We start from the raw sequence: 18631 nt of genomic DNA, 5'->3' as shown, positions 1-18631 counted from the left end.
AACACTGCAGTTGATTTTCAGCAATCATAATTTATCACGTACGCAAATGCAATATATAAATTATTACACAACTTTCAAGGAGTAGGACATTTGATGCAAACATAAGTAAGCTATAACTTTTCCATAAGTATACAATTACTTCCTCACAATTGCTTTCTTGCCATACTACAACAAGGAATTAGCCACAACCAAACTTTGAGGGACATTGGGCGAGTTAGTTTTACATGGCCCAGTGCCAGCACCAGGCCATGCAAAACTAACTCACCCAATGTTGACTGGCAGTGGGAATGATGTCCAATGAGGTTGCAAGGTTAAAGTGGGAGGCGGGATCAGATCGGCACAGCATTGTCAAAAAATATACAAAAAAGTTATGAAGTCTCTTTAAAGGAACATGACAGGAGTCAGTTTAAGAATTATGCTGTGGACTGATGACTGACATAACTCAAGAAGGTACTACTGTGGGATATGCTAGAAAATATGACAACCTCATTACTACCAACATGGTGATTTAAACAAGTAGCAAGGGGGGAAAAAGAAAAAAGCGGATGTAGTGGAAGTACCATGTAGAAGGGGGAGCGAGGATGTGGGCGAGGTTGTGCCCGAGGTCGAGGGGGGACAAATCCACCAACATGGGACCCTGATTTAGGAACGGCTGATTTAGTGTCGCTGCTCTCCTCACGTGTTGACAAAGAATTCAGACGAGCTAGAGAGGAGAAGTGACTTGTTCAATACAGGGATTGTAAATACAGAAACAATTTTCAAATGACTTGCATTCATCAACTCACCTTTCTGTTCTGTGCTGGTTTCTGCTGGCCCCTTTACTACCTTCAGCACTGGGCAAGGGGGCTCAGGCTGACTGGGGGCTGGGGTAGGGTTCTGAAGGGGTGCAGGAGTAGGGGTTCGAGGAGGGGCTGGGATAGGAATTCGAGAAGGGGCTGGGGTAGGGTTCTGAAAGGGGGCAGGAGTAGGGGTTCGAGGAGGGGCTGGGATAGGGATTCGAGGAGGGGCAGGGATACGAGGAGGGGCTGGGGTAGAGGTTCTAATTGTGACCGACGTAGGGGTTCTAGGGGGGGCCAGGGTGTATTGAGCAGTGGCGTGTCCGGGGTGGCAATGTGCAAGGGGGGATCTCAGAGCAATGTTGGTATTGGCATGGTGGTGTATGGAGGGTGATGCCTGGGGGGCTACGCGTGGAGAAGGGGGCACTGCCAAGGTGGGTACACCTCCTCCTTCCTTACTTGACTGGCGTACCACGATCTTCACGATCCCAGAGCTGGTCACCATGGAGGAGGGCACTGGAGAGAAAAGACGAGTAAGAACATGACCATCCATGAACCGCTTAAAAAACAAGTCCAGGGTAAAAGACGGCTAACCAGAGAAGATCAGATCAGTGACCGTAGTCTTGAAGGGGGACGCTGCTGTACCTTGAGAAGCGTTGAGAGGCAGCTGGACTTCCGAGGTTGCGGGAGAGGGGGTGGCAGCATGGGTGTTGGCTGAACTGAACACTGCTACCTGGGCTGGCTGGCTGATGAGGTGGTGCTGCCCTCCGCTGGTCACCAGATGCATGAAGTTACCTGCGGAGCCCACTGTAAGAACCCATTTAGACACTCCTGTTAGCGCAGTATAGGATAGATACTGTACCACTAAATTTAATAGAACACCAAGATGGCTGCCTATACCAACACATTCTAGAGTTTTATGACATGGGCCATTCATATGATACTTTAGTTACTGTTAGGATCTGAGTGGACCTTGTACTGGGCGTGGAGGGGCCACAGGGACCTGGTGGAGCTGGGTTCCAGACAGGGTGAGCTTGTTGCCCTGCAGCTGGAAGGTAACAGGCTTACTGCCCTGGCACGACGACACAGGACGCCCAGCCAATGAGGCCAGATGGGCGATACTCACTACCTCCCCAGCTGAGATGGAGAAAGAGAGAGTCATTAAAGAAATGCTGACGAGGGTCATATCACCAGTAGGAATACATTTTTTTTTTTTTTTAAGGTAATCCAGTGCATTTTCAGTTTGTTCTTATGCACTGTTCACACACATTGGTTGCCCGATAGTGTTTGAGAGAATGGCAGGTACTCACAGGGAAGTCGGGCCTGCATGTCTGGGCTGAGCAGAACCCGTTGGGTCATGACGTTGCTGGAAGTAGGGGTGGAATGGCTGGCGGGGTTGCAGGAGGCGGTGGGCGAGCGCACAGCCAAGACTGGCATTGGAGAGCCAGACCTTATGACAGTTCCCACCGCACAGGGGCCGCTGGGGTGCACAGGTGGGCGTGAAGGGGCAGTGGGTGCCACTGAATACACCGCTGAGGGTTCATGGAAACAAGGGAAGAGAAGACAGGATAACTTTAGATCCGGGTTGTGTAGAATACAATAGTTTGTCTGGCTGTGTAGAAGTTTCCACAAGAAACGTTGAACGGAATAAATGTTAAAATCGGACCGTAAGAAAAAAAACGGGGAAAAAAAAAAAAAACACTTGGATCGTGTTGATCTTTTCAATGTCAAATCAGCAACTATTCATGTATTATTTACTTCTAAATCCATGCTATTTAGTACTAACCTTGTTGGACTAGAGGTGAAGGGGTGAGGGTTGGGGTCACATCCTGGATGAGACGGGGCCTTGGGGCCTGAGCAGCAGGGGTGACCGGGCAGGTGAGCCGAGGGTTGTTCACCACCAGCACTGTGCAACCATCAGCCTTAGGTAAGGGCTGGAACATCCTGTTGACCTTCATACGGACAGGTTTGGGGCGGGGAGGAGGGTCGGGGGACTCCATGACCTCCTGGATCAGCTGGCGGCTGACCTTCCGTCGGGGCAGAAACACGTCGGCCTTGTACCTGGACACGCTGCCCTCTAGACCCACCAGGTCAAACAAAGACAGGTCACCGCGCTGAGGGACAGAGGAGTGGAGGGGTTCGGTTATGGAGGTTTAGATACATATAAAATGCATTTTATATGCATCTAAAATGTTTATATGTGCATACACACACACTAACCTTGAATGGGGAGATCTCCAGGGCTCTCTGTACCAGGGAGGCCGTGTGGAAGACAATGGGCTTGGTGATGAAGGGGGAGTGGATGGGCCGCGGGTCAAACAGGTTGGGGTGGTTACACACTTTACGGAGCTGCATCAAGATGTTGATCACAGACATGAAGTGACCGCTGGCCAGCGTTTCCCGGGTGCTAAGAGAGAGAGCGATAGAAAGGGAGAGAAATACAGTGAGATGACGAAAAAGAAAAGGGGAATTCCTTTACAATGCTAACTTGTAGATGATCTAAGCAACAGTAGCTGTTTAAAGTACAACATCATAGATGTAAAACCATTCTGGGCAATGTTAGAAATAGGACTGCACAGGTCATTAGCTAATTACTGGCAGATTTTCAAACCAATGAGCCCTCCTGCAATGCATTAATTTGCTTCCAGTAACACCCTTGTCTATAGATACTTACGAGGCCTGTGCCATGAAGTCATCGTAGAGGAAGCGCTGTCTCTTGGACAGACGGCAGCGCACCACATGCTCATATTTTTTAGGCATCTGCTTCTCCACATCCACCTTGAGTCTCCTCAACAGAAACGGCCTGAGCACCTGGAAGGGAAAAACAAAAAGTGGTGATATGTCGGGTTAGGGAATAGAATATATTTCAAAACATCTCAAATGAGCACAAACATCTAAAACAGTTCATGGTGATAAATTGTACATTCTTATTTAACAAATAATCTTGACCCTCCTAAATATTCAGACCAATTCACCCCCCCTTGACCACCTGCATGTTCCTCCATCTATGGCAGCCTGAGTTCTTACCTTATGTAACCTCTTGACCAGGCCCTCATTGTACTCCTGGCTGCCCTCGATCATGCCGGTGAGTGGGTTGGAGAACCACTCCTTAAACTCCCGGTGAGACTGGAAGACGTGGGGCATGAGGAAGTGCATCAGGGACCACAGCTCCATTAGGCTGTTCTGCAGCGGGGTTCCCGTCAAGAGCAGGCGCCTCTGACTGGGGCCAGGAAAAAAACCCATAGAAGACGTTATAATGACCAGAGGTTGCGACTAAAGATTTTTGTATTCTACTGGACAAAGAACTTTCAGCTTTTGTTGTCATAATTTTGACTGATATTAGTAAAGGAAGAATGCAGAGAAATGGAAGCACTTGTCTGAAGGTTTTTAGAAAACGCTATAAGAATCCTTTGTGTTATTATTATTATTTATTCCTTCATAAATTAGGATTATGATGTTCAATGGCAACAGTTATACTGGCCATCTATAACCTTCTACTCCCTCCTCCCTTAGTGCGGACCTGTTGAAATTGAGCAGGCTCTGCCAGCGCTGGGACTTGAAGTTCTTGATGTTCTGGGCCTCATCCAGGATGAGGTAGCGCCAGGACTTGCGACGGAAGGCCTGGTGGTCCTGCAGCACCAGCTTGTAGGAGGTGATGCACACATGGAAGGCGTTGGGCTTGGTCCAACCCTGAAAAAAAGAGGACGTTTTTATTAGCTTATCGAAAGGATCTGGCACTTGAATTGATCCACTTCAAGTGGGCCAGGGCTTTTATCCACTTCAGTATGCAAGGCTGACTTTTTGTTCAGTTGGAATGAGACACGGAGCACCAGAAAGGAGATGAGGCAGCGCCAGTGAAGATTATTTTGGAACTCGCAAGGGAAAAGGATAAGAGGTTGCCAAAGAAATACCTGGAGGCAGGAGCTTAAGGCAGACAATTAGAAAAATCGGCAAAGGGTGAAACAAGATGGAGAGGACTGCCCAGAACAGAGTGCGCTGGAGAGGGGTCATCGTGAGTAGCGATTGGCCCGAGTTCGTAAGTGCCAGTGACGATTTGTATCCATTTACGATTGTTGATCGATTGGTGATTGTTTACCTGTCTCTTGAGTTTCCTCTCCTTCTGACTGCCGTAGTAAGTGAGGATTTTGAATCCAGGACACCAGCGCTTCAGCTCCATCTCCCAATTCAGCATCACACTTGTTGGCACGATAATAAGATGGGGCCCCCAGTTACCTGAACAACCAACTTGATTTAGTATCCGATAAATAGGTTGTGTACATCTCTTCTATTGTCCTGGTAAAACGTTGAAATGTTAGTGTATGAATGACTCAATGTCTTACCCTTCTCACAGGCGAGGTGAGCTAGCAAGGCGATCGTCTGGATGGTCTTCCCCAGGCCCATCTCGTCAGCCAGGATGCCGTTGAGCTTCTTCTCGTACATGGTGACCAGCCAGTCCAGGCCGATGTGCTGGTACTCACGCAGCTGGCCCACCAGCAAGAACGGAATGGGAGTCTTAACCTATTGACGAAGAACAAACAATATAAAGCAAAAACAGGTTTTTAGAAATGTTAGCAAAAGTATATATATAAAAAAACAACTTTAATATCCCATTTACATTTACAAGCATTTACAAGTATTCAGATCCTTTACTCAGTACTTGGGTTTGACTCTACATTCTTCTCTGCAGATCCTCTCAAAGCTCTGTCAGGTTGGATGGGGAGCATATCTGCACTGCCTATTTTCAGGTCTCTCCAGAGATGTTAGATCGGGTTCAAGTCTGGGCTCTGGCTTGGCCACTCAAGGATATTCAGAGACTTGTCCCGAAGCCACTCTTATGTTGTCTTGGCTATATGCTTAGGGTCGTTGTCCTGTTGGAAGGTGAACCTTCACCCCAGTCTGAGGTCCTGAGCACTCTGGAGCAGGTTTTCATCAAGGATCACTCTGTACTTCGCTCCGTTCACATTTCCCCTCGATCCTGACTAGTCTCCCAGTCCCTCCCGCTGAAAAACATCCTCACAGCATGCTGCCACGCACCATGCTTCACCGTAGGGATGGTGCCAGCTTTCCTCCAGACATGATGCTTGGCATTCAGGCCAAAGAGTTTAATCTTGGTTTCATCTGACCAGAGAATCTTGTTTCTCATGGTCTGAGAGTCCTTTAGGTGCCTTTTGGCAAACTCCAAGCAGGCTGTCATGTGCCTTTTACTGTGGAGTGGCTTCCGTCTGGCCACTCTACCATAAAGGCCTGATTAGTGGAGTGCTGCAGAGACCCAATCCTGTCTCAGAGCTCTACAGACAATTCCTTCGACCTCATGGCTTGGTTTTTGCTCTGACACACACTGTCACCTGTGGGACCTTACATAGACAGGTGTGTGCCTTTCCAAGTCATGTCCAATCAATTGAATTTACCAATCATGTTGTAGAAACATCTCAAGGATGATCAATAGAAAAAGGATGCACCTGAGCTCAATTTTGAGTGTCATAGAAAAGGATCTGAATACTTATATAAATAAGGTATTTATGTTTAGAATATTTTATCAATGTGCACATTTTTTTTAAATATGGAACCAACTCCATATTAACATCCATGATTTTGGAATGAGATGTTCGACAAGCAGGTGACCACATACTTTTGGTCATGTAGTGTATTTTGCTATTGGAGGACAGGCTTATTGTAATGGCTAGAACGGAATGAATGGAACAATATTAACCTTTCCCTTAAGTCAACTACAAACTAATAGCAAAGGATCCTTATTCGATCATCTGGCCAGTGTTGTAGGGCATGGGTTACCCACCTTGGTTGTGGCTAGGGTGTAGCCTTTGGGTTGCAGGCTCTCTGCAGTAGCAGCAATGTGGCTGATCTCCTTCTTGGGCCGCGGGCCGGTTGGGAGAGGGGGACTGTGGTCACCCTCCTTCAGCAGGATTTCCATCCCCTCGCCGCACTCATCTTCATCACTGTCCTCTTCATCATTGTCTATGACCTCTTCCTCACCACTGTCCTCATTATCTGGTGAGTGATTAGGTGAGAAGAGGGGTAATGCAGTGAGCATGGTATAAAATCAGGACAAATGCACTAGCCTGACAGTCAAATCCATAAGGTAAAAGGCCCTGGGAAAAGTAGGTTTTTGGTTTGTAGGTCCATCTACAGTATCAATTCAATCTGAAAGCTCAGTGTGAAGCTTCGTAGAGTTTTCACTAAGTTAGAGAGCAAAGATGTTCTGTTTTGTTACAGTGGGCAGTACCTGAGGTGGTGATGTTGCTTTCCACGTCACTTTTGTCTTCCTCGCGCTCCTCTTGCTCGTCTACAGAATTTTCAGACTCATCGGAGCTGGCAGGAGAGGCGGATGCCGAGGGCTCCTCGAAATCAGAGGCATATGCTCCTTTGTACTTCTCCAGCAGCTCCTCCACAGTCATGTCACCTGGGAGGGGAATTGGAAGAAAATTAAGTTTAGAATGGTCTTGAATAATGGACATCATGGCAACAGAAAGGAGTAGAAAAGTGACTTGTGGAGCTTGTAATGACAATAGCTTAAAAACAACTAGACAGCACATTGGACTCAACATCTGTGCAGCAGATACAGCTGTTATACTATTTTAGTAGTGTGGGAGGTTACCTTCTTTGGCCAAGTCATCCAGCTCGCCCGCGTGATCTGCTTCCCCCTCCACCACCTCTTGGGCTGCGATGGTGTCCTCCTCATCTTCAGCTGAGCACCACAGACAGGGACAAATAATTACACAATACTCACAACCAAGTCAATATACTGACAAGTGAGATACTTTACGTGCATATAACATTCACTGCAATTGGATAACAAGGCCTCACTTACCATCCTCTTCGTTGGCTGTGAACTCTGCGTCTTCGTCCACTGTTGTGGACGAATTTTCTGAGCACTCTTCTTCCGAGTCCTGTGGAAGGAACAAAGGCAGTCTCCACCAAATAACAACATTTACAACATTTTAAAGTATGAACAATTAGATTAATGGGCACCAGCTTATACAAAGGAAGGGCATGGGAATGCAGTACGCATGTGTTTGAGTGAGGGGCTCTGCCCAGTCTCCTGTGTCAATGGTACCCACCTGTGAAAGGGGCCGTTTGAGGGTGCTGAGCAGCTCTGCCAGGGACATGGTCCCCTCCTGTCTTAGCAGCTCAATCTCCCTCCTCTGGGTCTCAGGGTCATTCCCATCCTGTTCCTCCTCCACTTCGATGGTCTCCTCATCATCCTCCTCCTCCTCACCACCACACGGAGGCTCAAAGTCTCTGTCTGCAGACGGAACGAAGGAAGAGAAGAACGTTAAACCTGGTCTCCAATTGGCCAGTCTGTTAAGGCACCTGGGCAAGAAACTCTGCAGGACACTGCATCATGCTTATTTGAACAGCATTGAACAGTCTCCAATCTCTGGCAAAGCTTCGCTTCCATTATGCTAACTACTAAGTCACATCTGATGACTGGAATGTCACTGCACTTCAGAGATGCAACAATTGCATCGTTTCTAGTCCGAAATTGAAGGCAGGAGATGACGGTCCTTTTGCCTTGGGCAATTCCAACATAGCGGAATTACGCTGAGAATCAGTTTTGCACTTTAACCCGTAAGAGTCTAAGCCCGGTCTAAACCGGGGTGGGTTCTACTGAGCTACAGTGCTGTGAAAAAGTATTTGCCCCTTTTAGAAGAATTGGCTCTACTTTTGCATATTTTTTTTTAATACTGAATGTTATCAGATCTTCAACCAAAACCTAATATTAAAGGGCAACCAGAGTGAACAAATAACACAACAATTACATACTAATTAATTGCCCCTTTATACTCAATAACTGGTAGTGACACCTTTAGCTGCAATGACTCCAACCAAACACTTTCTATAGTTGTTGATCAGCCTCTCATGTCGCTGTGGAGGATTTTTGGCCCACTCTTCCATGCAGAATTGCTTTCACTTAGTGACATTTGGGAGTTTTCGAGCATGATCTGCTCGTTTCAAGTCCTGCCACAACATCTCAATTGGGATTAGGTCTGGACCAAAACTTCAAATTTGTTGCTTTTTAACGTTGACTTGATTGTGTATTTTGGATCATTGTCTGACAGAGCTTGAGAGGATCTGCAGAGAAGAATGGGAGAAACTCCCCAAATACAGGTGTGCCAAGCTTGTAGCGTCATACCCAAGAAGACTCAAGGCTGTAATTGCTGCTAAAAGAGCTTCAACAAAGTACTGAGTAAAGGGTTTGAAGGTCTGTTTTTTTTTTTATACTTTTGCAAAAATGTCTAAAAACCGTTTTTTGCTTTGTAATTATGTGGTATTGTGTGCAGATGGATCAATTTTAGAATAAGGCTGAGACGTACCAAAAAAACGTGGACAATTCAAGGGGTCTGAATACTTTCTGAATGCACTGTACGTGTTCACGAGTCTCCTCTTTCTACAGTGGGGTCATTGAGACACATCCAATGCAAAACAAATATCTCTAGCTTAAAATTGACAGATAAAAAAAAAAAAAAAAAAGGGGGGGATTAAAAAAATGCTAATTAGATTTCCGGGCGGGGGTCGCTGGACTAGCGTCACTGAGTCTGACAGTTGCTAATAGAGACTAAACAGAGGCACACTGAAGAGTACTAGTGTACACCTTAGCAACTGAATCTTACAGAAGATGCTTTGGGTCAACAATAGCAATTAATTGCATTTTAAAACAGCGCTTTTCACAAAGTCTCAAAGCAACACATCCATCACCAACGTGGCATTTTGCACCAGGATGCACAATACATCAGCTGAAGTAAGAGCAGTGGCTACAACGACCTCCTTATGTTGTAAATTATTCATGGTTCTCTAGTTATACCAGTGGAGGCTGAAGAGGGGAGGACGGCTCATAATAATGTCCGGAATTGAGTTAGTTGAATGGTATCAAAAACATGGTTTTCATGCTTTTGATACCATTCCATTCACTCCATTCCAGCCATTATTATGAGCCATCCTCCCCTCAGCAGCCTCCACTGGTATAACTAGAGAGCCTGAATGGTGGCAATATGGATACTCAAGAAACAATTAGCAAAGAAACAGTTCTCACCATCTTCATCCACAACAAGTGGAAGAGATTTTTTGGGTGGTGAGGGTGCAGGTTCACGGTTCCCAGCCGGTGCCGTTTCCAGGGCCTGACTGAGGAGGTCAGAGTATTTCTCTGTCTGGCCCACGATGAAGTCCAGCTGGAGGTCCAGAGCCTTCTTCCTCTTCTCCTCTAACCGGGACTGCTGCTTGTACTGCACCACCTTCTCAACACTGCTCCAGAAGGCCCGGACCTCCTTGGCTATGTTAGAGGCGACTCGTCTGATTTTGGCATGCTCATCCCTCTTGGCCTTCTCCTCCTTCTGCCGCAGCTCCTCGTGATGTCGCATCACCATCCGCACCACCTGGAGAAACATGCATATCTAATTGAGTTATTTTTAACTTGTTGGACCTAACCTGAAATCATGGCAGTGGTTAAGCAAACAATAGGTAATACCAATCTCTCTGCAATATGGATGCCACTTTGGAGGGATGCCAAGTGGTGTAAAATAAAAGTGATATAAGAGGGTTTCTTACCTTCCTGGCGACCCCTCTCTTCCACCTCCTCTCCTGGGCAAAGTCGGCCGAGAGCCACTGCATCTCCTCACACAGGTATTCCCAGTGAACCTTGGGCCGGACCGGCTCCGTCAGGCGGGTCAGTCGCTTCACAGACCAAAAGCCTTCCCTCTTCAACGCTACGGTCCTGCCCTCTATCTCCGCCTCCTACAACACATAGTTCACATCCGGAATTATAGAAATAAAGCAACTCAGATTGTTCCAGTCTAGACAGTTTATTAAGTGAAACACTATTCACAGTTGACAATTTGGAACAAAGGTCAGAAGGATGAGCAGGAGACCTGGTCCAAATCAGAACACTAACTCACGTGTTTGGCGAGTTCAGCCATGTCTGCGTGACGCTCCATGCGGGGTCGATGGGTAGTGACAGGGTCCGATGGGGAGGAGCCTCCTGGGCCAATAGAGGGCGGAGAGAGGAACCTGCCCTGGGCACCTCGGAGAATGAGGGGAGTAGTGCTGGGAGTCCAGTCAATGAAATGTGATAGGCCGGGAGAGGGGGATGAAGTGGATGAGGAGGCGGGTGACAAACTTTGCGTGACCCTGTCTGCTATCCACTGGCGTACCTGGAAACGAAGGGAAAGGCAGCGAGAAGGAAATGAGGACTTTTGAGCAGGACCATAACAAGATTGCCTCTGTTCCAGTAGGAACAAACATGCATAGATATCACAGCTAAATCTGTCTCAAACATGTTGTATATCAAGCTATCAACAATTCTCTTTGATACCGTAGGCTATACCTCAAGAAATCACATGCTGCATTGAAAACAAAACAAAAAAAGTTTACTATTCTGTAGCTTACACCAATACAAACTTAGCAGGTTGTGTACACTGCAATCTCATGTAATCATTCAGTGATCAGCGAGCATCCTGCAAATGTGAACTATCGGAGCGTCTGACACCCACCACTTACCTTTGAGAAAAGGGCCTTTGTCTGGCCTGCTCTGTCTCTGCTCATGCTGGAAAACATACATTGCTTAAAACGTGGCCAACTTAATCACTAAAGCAGAACACTGCATATGAAAGATCACTGCATGAAACAAATGGAGAAACAATTTTGAAAACTGAGAATGAAATGCTATAATTGGAAAACAGTGAAAACACGCTGAAAGCGTTTTCCTGGCATCCGCCAAACCCTGATTTGTCTGTCAGACTGCCAGATGGTGAAGCACGATTCATCACTCCAGAGAACACATTTCCACTGCTCCAGAGCCCAATGGTGGCGAACTTTACATCACTCCAGCTTACACTTGGCATTGCACATGGTGATCTTAGGCTTGTGTGCGGCTGCTCGGCCATGGAAACCCATTTCATGAAGCTCCCGACAAACAGTTAGTGTGTGACGTTGCTTCCAGAGCAACCGAGGACAGAATTTCAGCACTCAGCGGCCCCGTTCTGTCAACTTGTATGGCCTACCACTTCGCAGCTCAGCCAGTTACTCCTAGACATTTCCACTCCACAATAAAATAACTTACAGTTGACCGGGGCAGCTCAAGCAGGGCAGAATTTGCCGAACTGACTTGTTGGAAAGGTGGGATCCTATGACAGTGCCACATTGAAAGTCATTGAGCTCTTCAGTAAGGCCAATGTTTGTCTATGGATTGCATGGCAGTGTGCTTAATATTATGGTGTGGCTGAAATAGCCGAATCCACTCATTTGAAGGGGTGTCCACATACTTTGTATATATAGTGGATATTGCAGCACCGACACAGCCAGCTACATTTTTCTACATTTAATTAACCATAGCCATCAAGTTCCAAAGTCTTCAAAACTGAAAAGGGAGTTTATGTTCTGCTACTGCACAGCAAGCAGTACCGGTACTAGGTCAAAAGGCTCCTTAACAGCTTCTACCCACAAGCCATAACACTGCTGAAAGGTTCTTCAAATGGCTACCTGGACTATTTGCATTGACCATCTCTTTTTTTTTTGTACGTTGCTGATACTCGCTGCTTATTATCTATGCAAAGTCACTTTAACCCTACCTACATGTACAGTACCAGTCAAAAGTTAGGACACACCTTTTGGAACGCCGAAAGTGTGCAAAGCTGTCATCAAGGCAAAGGGTGGCTACTTTGAAGAATCTCAAATATTATGATTTGTTTAACACTTTTGGGTTACTACATGATTCCATGTGTTATTTCTTAGTTATGATAAAAAAAAGTTCAAATAAAGCAAAAACCATGAATGAGTAGGTGTGTCCAAACTTTTGGCTGATACTGTACATATTACCTCGACTAACCTGTACCCCGCACATTGACTCGGTACCGGTACCCCCTGTATGTAGCCTCGTTATTGTTATTTTATTGTGTTGTTTTATGTATTTATTTTACTTAAAACAGCATTGCTGGTTAAGGACTTGTAAGTAAGCATTTCATGGTAAGGCTAGATATACCACTTGTTGTATTCGGCACGTGACAAATAAAATCTAAATTTGATTTATATATCTCCATTTCAGTTTTTGCTGAATTGAATATCACAGAATTGCATTTAAACACATTATGCCTTCATTATAAGCATAATAAACAACTATTCACACAGTAGCAAAATGTTTATTGTATGCTGCTTAAGAAAACTGTCAGAGCAAACATTAGCCCATCTTTCCTGCTAAAAGAATGGTCTCTGTTGATACATATAATCGCTGATTTGGCAGCACATCTGAAGAAAACTGCTAAGCTACACAGAAAGCCATTTTGGGGCATACCTTGCTCACTGCTGGGCTGGGGTTGACCATGCTCCTGCGGCTAGCCTGGGCCTCCACTGCCAGGTCAGCCTCCTCATCACTGCTCTCCTCTGTGGGGCTGCTGAGCCCTGGGGCCTTCACACCGGCTAGCCGTGGCCGGATGACAGGCGGTGGTCCGGACTGGCTCCCATCACTGGAGGAACTGGAGAGTTTACTCCTCCTCACATTGCCTGATGTTGAGGGCAACTTGGGGGCAGAGAGGGGCTTGGAAGACGCATTGATGATATTCGGAGGGTTTAGGGTTTGAGACACAGTCACTGCTTTGCCTGTGGATGTTTTGATTGGAGTTAAGGCCTCTTTGTCAGATTTGCATGGTGTGGGAGTAGATGGAGGGGTCATACGGGACTGGGTTGGGGTGTTTGTAGCGGGAATAGCAGGAGGTGCTGCTGTGGGTTCTCTCTTGACAGAGGACTCTGTCTGGTCTCTATGACTGCTTACAGGCATAGGCACAGCGACTGACACAGCTTTTGGAAGGCACTCTAATACAGGTGCTGTGTCTGAGCCACAGCTGAAGCTGCTAGTGCTAGCCTGCAACAGGCTGCTGCTCTGCTGCCTAGATACCCCCAACAATAAGGAGGGAGGATGTTTGAGGAGAGGGGTGTCCCCACGCTTTAGTAGGAGGAGTTTTGGGTCAATGATGCCAGAAGAGAGTGTGGACCGGGAAGCCTCTGGGTTGACCTCGGTTGCTGTCACATTAACGGTACGATAAACATCCTGCTGGGTCTCCACTGGGGTTTCTGTCAGTGTTGGACAGGGCTGTGGATACTTGGTCCCTTCATGAGAAGAAACACAGGACCTGGGTTCTGTAGTATTTTGTAAGGTGGCTACAGGTACCTTTTTTAGAGGACAATTCTGCTTTCTACCCTCTGGCAAGTGTATGGTAATTGGGGACGAGAGGACCTCAATACTGTGTTGACTGTTTGACTGTACAACAACCCCCTCTGTTAATTCATCCATTGGGGAGACAAGAGAAGATGTACTGGCCATTGCTCTCACTTCCGTTTCCCCTGGCAGCGTTTGTGTGTCACTCAGTAATGTGGCTGGGGACATGCTCACCCCTCTATTGTCTGAAACAGCTGTGCTGGTCTCCAGACAAGGTAATACAGCTTGTGTAAAGGTGTCCGCCTGTCCATCTGGAGTATCTGATACTGGGACAGTTTGGACTACACAAACCTCACTTGAATCTTCCAACACAGTATTGTCAATTTCAGTAGTTGTGTTTTTGGGCTCAAAATTCTGCCCTTCATCAGTCATCTCTACATCTTGTATGGAGAGACTAGGGGTAAAGTCATTTCGATGCTGGATAATGACTTGATCATTGTCATTACTCGCTTGAGGGTGAGATAGCAGGCATATTTCTCGTCCCTCACTGGCTGTACAATTCTCAGAGTGATCCATGAGTGGGGTGAATAAGTTTACTTCGTAGCTTGGGGAGAGGGACGGTCTCTCTCCAACAACTTCTATCGCAATCTCCTCCTCCACAAAGCTATAAATCTCAAATTCTCCTGCAGCCAGTGGGTCCATTTCGATATCCAAATGGGTCCCTTCAATAAACGACTTTGTTTCTCTGTCAGAATATTCAGAGGTTAATTCAATAACAGCAGTATCACCACTGACAAGATGTTCTTCCAGGAGGACACACTGATCCACCTGCACCTCCTCAGGCAACTCCAGGCTGGTCTCTCCTCCATGAAACACAGCTCCTTGAGCATCAGCTGACAGCACGAGCTCAGAGACCAGTGGAGTCTCCATCCTGGTTTTGTGGTCAGGATTAGACATCTGAACTTCAATAGATTGTTCTGTCTGCATTAAGTCTATTTCTGTACTGGGGAGGTCGTGGATAGGAGGGGTTGCTGCTGTTGTCTCCTGTAGAAAAGAGCTTTGTGACTGGATTGTAAAGTTGGGTGAGTGCTTCGCCATTTCAGTCTCCTTTGCCCTGTTAGTCTCAATCTGTTCTTCTGTTGGGAGAGGGGGATTTGTCTGGATATCGCTCTCACTCTGTCTGTCAGTTGTGTAGTCTGGGGTGGAATTACCACTGCCAGGGGGCGTGTAAGGGACAAGACCAGAGTATGTTTCTCTTGACTGTGGGGTCCCGGATATGTCAGTTGGTGGGTCTGGGAGTAGCATTTGTGAACTCCCAAGTGTGACGTGTCTACTCTCAGACGGTTCTGTAGATCTCTCAGATTCTTGTGGTCCCTGATCCACCGCATTAGCTCCCTGTATCTCTTCTTGGCCGTAATTCGAGTTCTGCATGATTTTAGGTTCTGTGGAGAGGTCTGTTTGTTTCTTCTTACGGTTGTCAGTGATGAGCAATGGGGGGATAGGCTGCTCAGAATTTTGCAGAATGCCTGCATGCTCTTTGACTTCAGACAGAGGTATGTGGCTGGCCTGATTTGCCTGAGTCGACAGGGTTGTTTGAGACTGCTCCATCCCTCGGTCTTCGTTGTGGTCTGGGACTGTATCTTTATTTGGGCTGAGGGGAAGTGGGGACACTGTTGAACAGGATTTAGAGGGAAGGTTTCTAGCTGGGTGTTCTCTGCCAAGTTCCTCGATTCCAGTCTCTTGTTTATATTCCAATTTCTCTGGGAGAGGCTGGCCCTTTTCTGTCCCACTGATGACCACCAGTCCACCTGCAACTCTCTGATGCAAAGCCTGGCCTGGTCCAGCAGCACTCGTTTGTCTGTCTGTGTGGCTGCTGTTATCAGTTTGTGACACATAATGCGAATATTGGCCTGTTCCGTCTGTCTGTGTGTCAGAGAGCCTGTCTGAATGGGACTTTGTAGAGAGACTCGGGTCCTTGGGGTGCAACGGGCCCAATCTTCCACCACCACCACTATCTGACATTGCCCCTCTTTCAAGGCTGTCCTTAGTGTTGTCGTTGGGATGAGTCTCTGTGGGTGTGTTATTTTCACTGACGCGTCCGTGTCTTTCAGGGTGTGACGTGGTCGTGTTATCCAGTGGTGGGAGAGGGGCAGCGGCCACATTTTGCGCAGCCTGGGGGTTGTCACCCAGCACATCCACAGCCGGAGGGGTGCGCTGCTGCACCTCCTCCTCCCCAGAGCTTCCTCCCTCTGTGCTGCTCCGGCTACACACTGCACCTGGAAGCAGTGAGAGGATGTAGTTCAGTTGACGGATAGAAGTACAGTACATGCATTTATAGACAAATATTTCAATAAGTATCCAGCAAAGACCAATTTGTCTAACTAGTCAATGTCCCTGGTTAAGGAAGAACTTATCACCTGTCTGTGGTGTGGGACACAGCGCTTCCGTGCTTTCCACTTCCAGGATGCTGATTAAGGTCCCGTCCACATATTCTGAATAAAAAGACAATCGGTAAGTAAAATGATCAATGCCACTGTTCTCTGGACTATAATACAATTTTCAATTCCATAGAATCATAGAACCACAAATTATTGTTCTACTCTGGTCCATGTGTGCAACTGGCTAGGCATCCCCTTTCCCCTTTATCTGAAGAGTTCCAAAACTGCACAATACTGGCCAATGAATGAGGGTGGCAACATTGATTCATGAATAGTGTACAGTGTAACAAACATTGTATTATATAGGCAGGTGAGGTGTTTGAGGCATAGTTCACAACATTTTCCAACAGACTTTTGCATATGTGTTTCGATTTAGCGACTACTTGCTAGCAAATGCAATATATGCTTTACTTGGAATCAAATATTTAATACAATCTCTAGAATGACTTAATAAAAAAACAAAAGCAACTTTGTTAGGTTTATACAATTGTAGCCCCTGACCTTTTCCCTGATATGTGGCATTATCAAACATATTGCTACAGGCACAAATTGACGAAAGGGCCTCCAGCCATTCAAATCAACAGTATTACACTGTTGCAAATGAAATGTATTGTAGTTTATAATAATCTGGACATGGCATGTGCAGCGGGGACATGTAGGTGTTCCAGAAGCAACGTAACACTCGTACGCTCAATGTTTTCGTGCGCTCTTCGGGTGGTATCGTTTCAATAACTGTTGATTTAGCTAGTTAGGTACTATTGTTGTTAGTTGGCTAACTACATGGCTAGCATGTTGACTAGCTACCTATACAGCTTGCCTTTATATCTAGATGAGCGTTGTTGGCCCAAATACTCCCAATACTTTAAACTAGGTGCGCACGCGCCCCATCCCACCCGAAGTTATGTAATGGTCTGGGTCTTTATAAATGCATTTCTGATTCGCTTGAAGCGAAAAAGGGGTTTTAAAAAGTCGAATTAAACCCCGCTTCCCAACAATTACCTGTGACGTCATCGCACGGGGTCAAATAACCACAACTACGAAACATTGAAATCATACATTTAGCTATATAGTCAGTAAATATAAATGATTTACCACGTTAAAATACTAACAAAATAATTTATTCCTGCAATGTTTCTCGCTAAAATGTAGCAGTGATTACGAGAGGGATAAGGGGGGGGGTCGAGTGATCCCACACAGGCACACTTAATTATGAATTAAAAGATGTCCTCCAGTTGTTTTGTTTTTTTACTTTTCCTGTTGAGAAGTGATATCCCAAGTAGATTTAGTGTAAATCCATTTTATTCTGGGTTCCAATATGGCCAACGTGATTACACTCAAACACCTTCGCCTGAATATAAGTTGCCATTGTTAATTTTGTATCGTCTTATTCTGTGGAGAGCTAACGTTAGCGGCAGCCTTGTTAGTACAGATAGTTTTAGCTAAATCTTTTCGCGCCGCAGCTAAATTGGCTTGCATTAGGCCAATTCCATGCCACAGCCACTGTTTGGCCATGATGCTAAGAAGTACATGTTCTGGCTGCAGGTGAAGTCTAACGTTACAGGGAAGGTAAACAAGCCAAATAATTAGCAACTTTGTAATTGCGCCGTCATTGACACCTGTTTTTTAATGTGTTGTAGTGAAGTATGCAGACAAGGAAAACTTTCGTAACCCTCAATTTTATAAATATATTTGTCAGAATTAACTGGATGTTATGTCCCGCCGCGAACAAGCCCCCCTGGTGCCCCCTACTACTTCCTCCATGCCCCCCTTCTAGTGGCCGCCATCTTAAGTTCCCACCTACCTGAAATTTCCGACCAGTTTTCTTTTACAAAATTCTTGTTGATGTAGTCGTCATCCGGATAAAATCGTACTCAATCCGAGATGATAATATTCTAAACTGTCTCTCGGTACCCAACGAGGTAGGAGTAGGTCCGTGGGAAGAAGTTATAATACGGACTGAAAGAGAGCGGGTTCTAGTGGTTGCGGGGAGGAGACTTTTAGACGCAGCGAAATGGTGGAGAACCACTGCTGACAAAGTGCAGACGAAAGTATTATCTCGCGAGAAGTTGAACGGCGCGCCGCTGCAATTTTTGGGATTGGTAAAACGGTGCATTTATTGCTTTTGTTAAAATTATAGCAAATCCTATGATAATTTGGGGGCAATGTTTTCATTATCTGTTTAGATTTTATTTTTATTCAATGTACTCCTCTAGGATTTAATTTACCTGTTATTGCAAATGTTTCTCATCCATAGAAAA

The 18631-nt window shown here is 46.1% G+C and overlaps 1 protein-coding gene across 1 annotated transcript in view; it reads right to left on the bottom strand.

Moving 5' to 3' along the window:
• The window catches only part of LOC135524011 (helicase SRCAP-like), a 29814-nt gene extending 11429 nt beyond the window's left edge, over positions 1 to 18385 (bottom strand). The window contains exons 1-23 of the mRNA XM_064951117.1: positions 18175 to 18385; positions 16353 to 16427; positions 13075 to 16211; positions 10685 to 10939; positions 10338 to 10523; positions 9826 to 10165; positions 7853 to 8037; positions 7603 to 7681; positions 7390 to 7479; positions 7018 to 7194; positions 6571 to 6782; positions 5117 to 5294; positions 4873 to 5009; positions 4297 to 4466; positions 3804 to 3996; positions 3451 to 3587; positions 2997 to 3183; positions 2563 to 2890; positions 2087 to 2308; positions 1749 to 1913; positions 1422 to 1583; positions 786 to 1292; positions 561 to 703 (exon numbers count right to left, since the gene is read on the bottom strand). Coding sequence (XP_064807189.1) covers positions 561 to 703; positions 786 to 1292; positions 1422 to 1583; positions 1749 to 1913; positions 2087 to 2308; positions 2563 to 2890; positions 2997 to 3183; positions 3451 to 3587; positions 3804 to 3996; positions 4297 to 4466; positions 4873 to 5009; positions 5117 to 5294; positions 6571 to 6782; positions 7018 to 7194; positions 7390 to 7479; positions 7603 to 7681; positions 7853 to 8037; positions 9826 to 10165; positions 10338 to 10523; positions 10685 to 10939; positions 13075 to 15957 — 6936 coding nt within the window. The 5' untranslated portion in view covers positions 15958 to 16211; positions 16353 to 16427; positions 18175 to 18385. The remainder of the gene's footprint in view (positions 1 to 560; positions 704 to 785; positions 1293 to 1421; positions 1584 to 1748; positions 1914 to 2086; positions 2309 to 2562; positions 2891 to 2996; positions 3184 to 3450; positions 3588 to 3803; positions 3997 to 4296; positions 4467 to 4872; positions 5010 to 5116; positions 5295 to 6570; positions 6783 to 7017; positions 7195 to 7389; positions 7480 to 7602; positions 7682 to 7852; positions 8038 to 9825; positions 10166 to 10337; positions 10524 to 10684; positions 10940 to 13074; positions 16212 to 16352; positions 16428 to 18174) is intronic.
• Positions 18386 to 18631: the final 246 nt, after the last annotated feature.

This window comes from Oncorhynchus masou, chromosome 31 (assembly GCF_036934945.1).
Source record: "Oncorhynchus masou masou isolate Uvic2021 chromosome 31, UVic_Omas_1.1, whole genome shotgun sequence".
Classification (NCBI taxonomy): Eukaryota; Metazoa; Chordata; class Actinopteri; order Salmoniformes; family Salmonidae; genus Oncorhynchus; species Oncorhynchus masou.
Note: the sequence above shows the minus strand (reverse complement) of the source record. Positions and strands in the feature narration are given on the sequence as shown.